The 11143-nt window shown below is 47.6% G+C and overlaps 1 protein-coding gene across 1 annotated transcript in view; it reads right to left on the bottom strand.

The window, feature by feature from the left end:
- Positions 1-5294: 5294 nt before the first annotated feature.
- Positions 5295-11143, bottom strand: part of LOC115176936 (SH2 domain-containing adapter protein E) — an 11417-nt gene continuing 5568 nt past the window's right edge. The window contains exons 3-6 of the mRNA XM_029737339.1: positions 10414-10662; positions 9945-10269; positions 6607-6726; positions 5295-6350 (exon numbers count right to left, since the gene is read on the bottom strand). Of these exons, the coding sequence (XP_029593199.1) occupies positions 6158-6350; positions 6607-6726; positions 9945-10269; positions 10414-10662 (887 nt within the window). The 3' untranslated portion in view covers positions 5295-6157. The remainder of the gene's footprint in view (positions 6351-6606; positions 6727-9944; positions 10270-10413; positions 10663-11143) is intronic.

The following is an 11143-nucleotide window of genomic DNA, read 5'->3' as shown; positions in this document are numbered from 1 at the left end:
CCCCATGGAGCACTCAAAAGGGGAGAGTCCTGTTGCTGAACAGGGAAGGGTATTCCGAGCATACTCCACTCAGACCAGTTGTCAGCTCCAGGTAGTCGGCTTGGTTGAGACCAGGCATCTTAGGGTGGTCTCCAAGTCCTGGTTAGCTCGCTCCGGCTGGCCATTCGACTGGGGTGGAATCCGGAGGATAGGCTGGCCGACTCCCCAATTAGGGTGCAGAACGCCTTCCAAAACTGAGATGAGAATTGAGGACGATATCCACTGGGAGTCCATGGATCCGGAAGACATGCTGCACCATGAGCTGGGCTGTTTCCTTGGCAGAGGGAAGTTTGGGGAGAGGGATGAAATGAGCTGCCATATAGAACCGATCCAACACTGTCAGAATGACGGTGTTGCCATCAGACGGGGGAAGCCCAGTGACAAAGTCCAGAGAGATATGGGACCAAGGACGATGAGGAACCGGTAGTGGCTGAAGAAGGCTAGAAGGAGCTTGCCATAGAGTCTTGTTCTGGGCGCAAACCGTGCATGCGGCGACGAAGGCAGATGTCAGAAACCATTGTGGGCCACCAGAAACGTTATCGGAGGAATGCTAGGGTATGGCGGGAACCTGGATGACAGGTTAATGAGCCCATTCCAGGACCCGGGACCAGACTGAGTTTGGGACAAACAGCCGGTTAGCCGGGCCCCCTTCAGGTCCAGGCTGGGAGCGTTGTGCCTTGCGAACCAGGGCCTCAATACCCCAACCCACTCTGGCTCCAAGGAATGAGGTAGGGAGAATGGTTTTGGAGACCGAGTGTGTGGCAGAGGAACTGTATAGGCGGGAGAGAGCGTAAAGCTTAACATGTTGGACCCTGGGCGGTAGGAAATGGTGAAGTTGAATCTAGTAAACAAGAGAGCCCACCGAGCCTGCCTGAAGTTAAGGCGCTTGGCTGTACGGAGATATTCCAAATTATTATGGTCGGTCCAGACCAAGAATGGCTGTTCTGCTCCTTCCAGCCAGTGCCTACACTCTTCCAACGCCATCTTGACCGCCAAGAGTTCTCGGTTGCCTACGTCGTAGTTCCTCTCTGCAGGATTGAGACGATGGGACAGGAATGCACAGGGGTGAAGCTTTTGGTCCTGGGCAGATCACTGGGACATGATGGCCCCCACTCCAACGTCAGAAGCATCAACCTCTACCACAAATTGATGAGACGGGTCCGGATGGATGAGGATGGGTGCTGTTGTGAACCGATGCTTGAGGTCCATGCAGGCTTTGTCGACAGCTGGAGACCATGTGAACGGTACTTTGGGAGAGTTGTGTGCCAAGAGGGGGCCGCCAGGGTGCTGTAACCCCGAATGAAACGGCGGTAGAAGTTAGCAAAGCCTAGGAATCATTGCAACTGCACCCTGGACATAGGTTGAGGCCAATCTACCACTGCTTTCACTTTTCCAGGATCCATCTGGACATGACCTTCAGCAATGACATATTCCAGAAAGGCAATTGTAGAGCGGTGGAACTCACACTTCTCGGCTTTCACGAACAATTGGTTCTCCAGGAGGCTTTGAAGGACCTGCCTGACATGAAGAACATGTTCTTGGGTCGACCAGGAAAAAAACAGGAAGTTGTCAAGGTAGACAAACACAAAACGGTTTAACATGTCCCGGAGCACATCGTTTACCAAAGCCTGGAAAACAGTTGGTGAGACCAAACGACATGACCTGGTCCTCATAACGCCCGCTGGCTGTGTTGAAGGCTGTTTTCCACTCATCCCCTTCGCGTATCCGAACCAGGTGGTAGGCATTCCGAAGGTCCAGCTTGGAAAAAATAGTGGCCCCCTGGAGAGTTTCAAAAGCCGAGGAGAGGAGTGGTAGGGGGTACCAATTTTTAACCGTAATGTCATTCAGTCCCCGGTAGTCAATGCACGGATGCAGGGTCTTGTCCTTCTTCTTCACAAAGAAAAACCCTGCGTCGGCAGGAGATGCAAACGGACGGACAGCCCCCAGTAGCCAGAGACTCCTCTATGTACTCCTCCATAGCCTTGGATAGAGAATATAGCCGACCCCGGGGTGGTGTAGTGCCTGGGAGAAGATCAATGGCACAATCATAAGGATGGTGTGGGGGAAGGGAAGTAGCACGTGCCTTGCTGAAAACTTCAAGGAGGTCATGGTATTCAGTGGGAATGGCAGAAACATCCAAAGCCTTGCTAACATCCTGAGGAAGACGTCTCGGGGAATGCTGTGCAGCTTGAAGACAGTGGGAATGGAAAAATGGGCTCCAACCCAGGATGGAGCTTGTGGTCCAGTCAATAAAAGGGTTGTGTTTTTGGATCCATAAAAATCCCAAGACAACCGGAACATGGGGAGATGCAATGAGGAGGAACTGTATGGTCTCACTGTGGTTACCTCAAACCTGTATTTGAACGGGCACAGTACTATGGGTGACTCTACCTATTGAGCAGCCATCCAGTGCCCAAGCATCCATGGGAACCGAGAGAGGTTGAGTGGGAATACCAAGCTCAGAAACAATAGTAGCATCCATAAAACTTTCATCAGCCCCATAGTCAATCAGCACTCTGAGAGACTTAGATTGGTCTCCCCACAGCAAAATCACAAAAAAAGGTATGCAGGTGATGGGAATTAGGGAACTCCCAGTCTGGCTTACCAGAGTACTTGTACGCACCAAAGACAAGGGTTTCCTAACAGGGCAGGTAGCTATATAATGTCCTGCCCCTCCACAGTACAGACAACAGTTTGAACTCAGCCTAAGTGAGCTTTCCCCAACCGATAACCAATTGCATAGGCTCAGGATAATCAAATTCACCCGTCGTTGATGATTCACGAAGGTAAATTGATCGTTGGTGATCGTTGATGATTTTCCAAGGTGAGCAAGCCCTAGCGGATGAACGAGTGTGCCCGAGACCAGACCTCCTCTCACTCCTGCGTTCCCTTAGGCGTCCATCAATTCTAATGGTGAGGGAGATGAGGGAGTCGAGGTCCACTGATAATTCCCGAGCTGCTAGCTCATCTTTTACCACCTCAGATAATCCGTGAAGAAAGGTATTGAAAAGAGACTCAGGATTCCACACTCTCGGCGGCCAACGTGCGAAAATCAACCGCGTAGTCTGCCACACTACGGGAGTTTTGACGTAATTCAAGAAGTATACTGGTCGCCTCTCTCCCGGATACCGGAGAATCGAATACCTTCCTCACCTCTGCCATGAGATCCTCCAGATGACAACAAATGGCGGATTGTTGCTCCCGAACTGCCATAGCCCAGGAGAGCGCCCTTCCTGACATTAGCGTAATAATATACGCTATCTTCGACCGGTCCGAAGGGAACCAAGATGGCTGCAGCTCAAAAATAAGGGAGCATTGAGAAAAAAAACCTTGTCAGGTTCCAGGATTCCCAGAATATCGCTCCGGAGGAGGTAAGCAGGGTTCTCGGGGAGCCGGGGTAGGCTGTACAAACCCACTACTAATAGTAGACAGATTACTGGGTGGACTCGGAGGTGGCAGGCTGCCTATGAGCTAACTCACTGATTCGCTCCATGATAGCCTTGAACCCTTGGTCGTGACGTCGAGTCCAGAAGGTACAATGTGGCAGGCAGGCTCAAGGTCAGGGCAGGCAGAATGGTCAGGCAGGCGGGCACAGAGTCCAGAAAACAGGCAAGGGTCAAAACCTGGAAGACTAGTAAAAGAGAATAGAAAAGGCAGGAGCACGAGAAAAACACGCTGGTTGACTTGGAACATACAAGACGAACTGGCACAGAGAGACAGGAAACACAGGGATAAATACACCAGGGATAACAAGCGACACCTGGGGGGGGTGGAGACAATAACAAGGACAGATGAAACTGATCAGGGTGTGACACACAGTTTTATTTGAGACGACTATAAAACCATCAAGATTAATTGTCAGATCCAACAGAAGATCTCTTTGTTTCTTGGGACCTAGAACTAGCATTTCTGTTTTGTCTGAGTTCCTTATGTCTGAAACACAGGCTTCCAGGGAGGGCAATTTTGGGGCTTCACAGTGTTTCATCGAAATGTACAGCTGTGTATCATCCGCATAGCAGTGAAAGTTAACATTATGTTTCCGAATGACATCGCCAAGAGGTAAAATATATAGTGAAAACAATAGTGGTCCAGGAGGGGACTAAGCACGCACCCCTGAGAGGCCCCTGTGTTGAGGATCAGCATGGCAGATGTGTTGTTGCCTACCCTTACCACCTGGGTGCGGCCCGTCAGGAAGTCCAGGATCCAGTTGCAGAGGGAGGTGTTTAGTCCCAGGGTCCTTAGCTTAGTGATGAGCTTTGAGGGCACTATGATGTTGAATGCTAAGCTGTAGTCAATGAACAGCATTCTCACGTAGGTGTTACATTTGTCCAGGTGGGAAAGGGCAGTGTGCAGTGCAATAGAGATTGCATCATCTGTGGATCTGTTGGGGCGGTTTCACTATTGGAGTGGGTCTAGGGTTTCTGTGATGATGGTGTTGATGTGTGCCATGACCAGCTTTTCAAAGCACTTCATGGCTCTTGGGCACAGGGACAATGGTGGTCTGCTTGAAACATGTACAGTAGGTATCACAGTGAAGACACATGCCAGTTGGTTAGCGCATGCTCTGAGTACACGTCCTGGTAATCCGTCTGGCCCTGCAGCCTTGGGAATGTGGACCTGTTAAAGGTCTTACTCACATCAGCTAAGGAGATCGTGATCCCACTGTTGTCCGGAACAGCTTGTGCTCTCATGCATGCTTCAGTGTTGCTTGGCTCGATGCGCGCATAGAAGTCCTTTAGCTCGTCTGGTAGCCACATGTGTGATGAAGCTTATTATTTTCAAAAGGACATTGTTGTTTGTGGCTTTTTAAAAAGCCTGCCATGTGAATGAGAGTGGTTTTGTGTGTACTCAACTTATGTGTGCATGGTGTAAACGTGAGGTGTGCGTGTACATTTGTAAATGTGTGTTTCTCTCTCTCTCTCTGTGTGTATGTTCCTGTGTAGTGTCTAACTCTAATTGATTTACTACCCAGGTCAATGGCTCTGCGGTTAAAGAGTAGCTCAGCTCACACATCCTGTAGTTAGCTTCTCACTCTCATGACGGGGCAATCATCACCCAAGTCATATGTGTTTCTGTTCTGATCTCTGTGTGTGCGCGCATCTGTGTGCTTGTGTGTGTGTGTCTGTGTGTTTGTGTGTACGTGTGTGTTTGTGTGTGTGTGCGTGTGTGCATGTGTGTGTGTGTGCATGTGTGTTTGTGTGTGTGTCTGTGTGTCATAATTATTAAATTGCCTTTATCTAAAAAACAGAGGAAACTAAATGCACATTCACTTTATTCCAGTCAACATTACAGTATTTAATACATTGTACAACAAGTCTGGGTTATTACAATAACATCCTGGGTTATTACAGTGACAAGCCTGGGTTATTACAGTAACAAGCCAGGGTTATTACATTAACAAGCCTGGGTTATTACAGTGACAAGCCTGGGTTATTACAGTAACAAGCCTGGGTTATTACATTAACAAGCATAGGATATTACAATTCCAAGCTTTGGCTCCTTGGCTATTACAGTAACAAGCCTGGGATATTACAGTAACAAGCCTGGGTTATTACAGTAACAAGCCTGGGATATTACAGTAACAAGCCTGGGATATTACAGTAACAAGCCTGGGTTATTACAGTAACAAGCCTGGGATATTACAGTAACAATCCTGGGTCATTGCAGAAACCATGACATTTGCAAATACATTCACATCAAAAACAGATCATACTGCTGTCTAACAGGCACCATACTGTATGTGTCTGATGATAATACAGACAGCTATCAAATCAATGAGGCCTAATATTATCCAGAGCACACGACACACACAGGTACTTAGGCTAACTAGCTGAACATTTGGCATTTGGTATTTATCAGGCTCCCCATTAGCCGCTGCAAAAGCATCAGCCACTCTTTCTGGGGTCCACATGAAACATGACATAATATATAGTACAGAACATTATTCCCACCTGAAACATTCTCTGTGCTATGCAGTGTGAGGGTTTGACCACTAGGCTGTGCATTGGAGAAACTCAAGATGATACTGTACCTCTCAGGCTGTTTGGGTGAGACCTGTTACTCCTTTGCAGTGGTGTGTGTGTGTGTGTTCAGTGTGTGTTCAGTGTGTTTAGTGTGTTCAGTGTGGCCTGGGGACAGGGTGTTGCAGGGTCATGTGTTCAGCTCCAGTGAAGGGCAGTCTGTGTGTACAGTAGTGATGCACCACCTCTGGTATACTGTTGAACACACAGCTACTCTGGTCCAGGGTATAACCCAGACCCTTACTGCCCTTAGTCTGGGCCACGATGATATGGACACAACACTGACTGGTCCTGAGAGAGACAGAGAGAGAGAGAGAGAGAGGGGTGGGGGGGAGAAACAACCATATTACTTCAGTAATGGGGAGATGCGGAGCTATAGCTACATAACTAGAGGATTCAGTCTGGATGTCTGTACTGTAGCAAATCGTTAGGGGCTTAGTTATTCCAACACATGCTGCTCACTCTCCATGTCTGTGGTGTGTAAAGGGGTTAATGATGAGTGCTCACTGAAGAGTGATAAGTGTAACACACACACAAACACACTCACTTGAGCGCGATGGAGTATTTGCTGGTTCCTGATTCGCTGTCTCTAACCAGGAAGCTAGCATCCCTGCAGCGCTGGAGCTGAGCCTCTGCTTGCTGGCGACTCACACTGCCATGGTACCAGCTAGAGGAGGGGGAGGGGGGAGAAGAGAGGGATGAGGGGAAAGAGAGGGAGAAACAAACATACATACAATGTTTAGAGCTTCAAAGCAGTAGAATGGATGGGGATGAATGTCATATTGAAGGTTAAGGGGGAGGAATATGGGGAGGGTTGGGAAGTTAGAGGAGGGTAGAAGGGAGAGATAGAGAACGCTTGCTTAGCAAATACCACTTCCTTCACACCGAGGCTCGAACCCAGGACCTTTGCCTTGCTAGCACACATGACCGCTCTCCTGAAGAATCTTACCAGTCAGCGACTACCGAAATGTAAAGTATTCACTGGCGCAAGTATAGACACTTCAGGCTGAGGAGTAAGTACAGGCTACAGCAATATGCTATGACGATATACAGAATACAGGGCCTTCAGAAAGTATTCACACCCATTGACTTTTTCCACATTTTGTTGTGTTACAGCCTGAATTTAAAATGTATTACATTTATATTTTGTGTCACTGGTCTACACACAATACCCCATAATAAATGAATAAAACATGAAAAGCTGAAATGTCTTGAGTCAATAAGTATTCAACTTTTTTTTAATGGCAAGACTAAATAAATTCAGGAGTAAAATCTGCTTAACATGTCACATAATACGTTGCATGGACTCACTCTGTGTGCAATAATAGTGTTTTTTAATGATTAACTCATCTCTGTACCCCACACATACAATTATCTGTAAGGTCCCTCGGTAGAGCAGTGAGTTTCAAACACAGATTCAACCACAAAGCCCAGGGAGGTTTTCCAATGACTCACAAAGAAGGGCACCTAGTGGTAGATGGGTAAAAATAAACAAAGCAGACATTGAATATTCCTTTGAGCATGGTGAAGTTATTAATTACACTTTCATAACAAAGATTCAGGTGTACTTCCTAACTCAGTTGCTGGAAAGGAAGGAAAACCCTCAGGGATTTCCCCATGATGCCAACGGTCACTTTAAAAAAAGTTGCATTGTTTATTGGCTGTGATAAGAGAAAACTGAGGATGGATCAACAACATTGTAGTTGCTCCACAATACTAACCTGGCAGAGTGAAAAGAAGGAAGCCTGTACAGAACAAAAATATTCCAAAACATGCATCCTGTTTGCAATAAGGCACTAAAGTAAAACTGCCAGAAATTTGGCAAAGAAATGAACTTTATGTCCTGTATACAAAGCGTTTTGTTTGGGGCAAATCCAACACAAGACATCACTGAGTACCACTCTTCATATTTCCAAGCATGGTGGTGGCGGCATCATGCTACACTACATGACCAACAGTATGTGTACACCTGCTCGTCAAACATCTCATTCCAAAATCATGGGCATTAATATGGAGTTGGTCCTCCTTTACTGCTATAACAGCCTCTACTCTTCTGGGAAGGCTTTCCACTAGATGTTGGTACATTGCTGCGGGGACTTACTTCCATTCAGCCACAAGAGCATTAGTGAGGTCGGGCACTGATGTTGGGCAATTAGGCCTGGCTTGCAGTTGCAGTTCTAATTAATCCCAAAGGTGTTAGATGGGGTTGAGGTCAGGGCTCTGTGCAGGCCAGTCAAGATATTCCACACGGATCTCGACAAACCATTTCTGTATGGACTTCGCTTTCTGCACAGGGGCATTGTCACGACTTCCGCCGAAGTCGGTCCCTCTCCTTGTTCGAGCGGCATTCGGTGGTCGACGTCACCGGTCTTCTAGCCATCGCGGCTCCACCTTTCATTTTCCATTTGTTTTGTCTTGTTTTCCCGCACACCTGGTTCACATTCCCTCATCAGACTAAATGTATATTACCCTCTGTTTCCCCCATGTCTGTGTGTGGAATTGTTCTTTGTGTAGGGTGTTACGCTACAGGCTGGCTTGCGCTAGGTTTGTTTTAAACCTAGGTTTGTTTGTTTTGTTTATCCGGTTCATGTTACCGTGGTTGTGCTTTGTGCTGCCTTGCCTGTGCCTTTGGGCCAGGGGGTATATTAAAGTTCTCCTGTTATCACCCATCTCTGCTCTCCTGCGCCTGACTTCCTGGCAACCAGTCACTCACCCCCTTACAGGCATTGTCATGCTGAAACAGGAAAGGGCCTTCCCCAAACTGTTGCCACAAAGTTGGAAGCACAGAATTGTCTAGAATGTCATTGTATGCTGTAGTGTTAAGATTTCCCTTCACTGGAACTAAGGGGCCTAGTCGGAACCATGAAAAACAGTCCCAGAACATTATTCCTCCAACACCAAACTTTACAGTTGGCACTATGCATTCGGGCAGGTAGCGTTCTCCTGGCATCCACCAAACCAAGATTAGTCCGTTGGACTGACAGATGCTGAAGCATGATTCATCACTACAGAGAACACGTTTCCACTGCTCCAGAGTCCACAAACCGTTCTTGTGCTGATGTTGCTTCCATAGGCAGTTTGGAACTCAGTAGTGAGTGTTGCAACCGAGGACAGATGATTTTTAGGCGTTATGCCCTACAGCACTTCAGCTTGCATGGCCTACCACTTCACGGCTGAGCCGTTGTTGCTCCTAGACGTTTCCACTTCACAATAACAGCACTTACAGTTGACCGGGGCAGCTGTAGCAGGGCAGAAATTTGACGAACTGACTTGTTGGAAAGGTGGCATCCTATGACTAGTCGGTTACCACCCGGTTACTCAACCCTGCACCTTAGAGGCTGCTGCCCTATGTACATACTGTACACATGGAATCACTGGTCACTTTAATAATGGAACACTAGTCACTTTAATAATGTTGACATACTGCTTTACTCATCTCTATATACTGTATTCTATTGTATTTTAGTCAATGCCACTCCGACATTGCTAATATTTATATATTTATTAATTCTATTCTTTACTTTTAGATTTGTGTGTATTGTTGTGAATTGTTAGATACTACTGCACTATTGGAGCTAGGAACACAAGCATTTCACCACACCTGCAATAACATCTGCTAAATATGTGTATGTGACCAATAACATTTTACTTGATTTGATGACAGTGCCATGTTGAAAGTAACTGAGTAAGCCATTCTACTGCACAATGTTTGTCTATATGGAGATTGCATGGCTTTGTGCTCAAATGTATACAGCTGTCAGCAACAGGTGTGGCTGAAATAGCCGAATCCACTAATTTGAATGGATGTCCACATACTGCTGTATATATAGTGTATCTCAATCCCCCCCATCCAGCCTCTCCCTTCTCCCTCTCCTCTTCCCTTACCGCTGTTTCTCCAGGGGCAGGGTGGGGTCCACTTTGGCTGTCTCTGCGTTGGGTGTGGAGGTGGTGGAGGGAGGAGAAGAGGATGGGGCAAGTTTGGGAGTGGGAGAAGAGTGAGAGGTGGGAGAGGGGGGAGAGGAATGAGAGAGAGGTGAGGGAGGAGAGAGTTTGAGAATGGGGGAAGTAGGGGAGGAGGGAGAGGGGACGAGGACTTTCTTGTTCCAGGTCTTCTGTCTGAGGGTCTGCTGATGACTGAGAGTCTGCTGTCTGATGGGTGGAGGAGCCTCCTCTTTAGGGGGCAAACTGCTCATTCCCTTCTTAAACTGGGCTGGAGAGACAGAGAGACAGAGAGAGAGAGAACTGTGTATGTTTGTGTATCATTGTTGTATCCAATATGTTCCCTCTCCTTCCCTCTCTCTACCTCCCTCCTTCCCTCCCTTTACCTCCCTCCCTCTGTAAAACATATATCTACCTGTCAGTGCTCTGACGATGTCCTCCTTCCTCCACTCCCAAGGATGTTCATACTCCCCAGGGGGGCGAGGGTCTGACTCCGGCCGTGTCACAGGGATCCACACCCCTCCTGCCTCCCCATCCGTCTCCAGCAGCCCCTCGTAGGGAGTGTCGTAGATTTGGGGGGGTGCAGGCTTGCCCCCTTCTCCATCTCTCTTGGGAAGCAGCACACACACCTTCAGCAGGTCCTTGGAGCCCCGCCTACGAATACCTACAAAGTCATAAGAACAATAGCATGGTCATTATTTGGTAGGCCTGTTGGGCCCATGTGGATATCAAACCCCCAACTCTGCCATTGCAACATTACTGCTAATGTGACATGATTGTGATCCATTGTTCAGTTGTACACTGTTAGAAAAAACTATGCCATCTAGAACCTAAAAGGGTTATTCGGCTGTCCCCATAGGAAAACCTTAGAAGAACTATTTTTGGTTCCAGGTAGAACCTTTTACACAGAGGGTTCTACATGGAACCAAAAATAGTACTGCCTGGATCAGGAAGGGTTCTACCTGGAACCACAAAGGGTTCTCCTATGGGGACAGCCGAAGAAACCTTTTGGAACCCCTATTTCTAAGAGTATAACACACACCTTCGTAGCTTGTGATGTGGTCAGACATGTCTGTGGAGGCCGTCAGGTAGCCTGTGTGTCTGGGCTATTGTGTGACTAAACAATGGAGCTACGGGAAGAAAGG

The sequence above is a fragment of the Salmo trutta genome, chromosome 37 (genome assembly GCF_901001165.1).
Source record: "Salmo trutta chromosome 37, fSalTru1.1, whole genome shotgun sequence".
NCBI lineage: Eukaryota > Metazoa > Chordata > Actinopteri > Salmoniformes > Salmonidae > Salmo > Salmo trutta.
The sequence above is the reverse complement of the archived record's forward strand: the minus strand, read 5'-3'. Positions and strand labels throughout refer to the sequence as shown.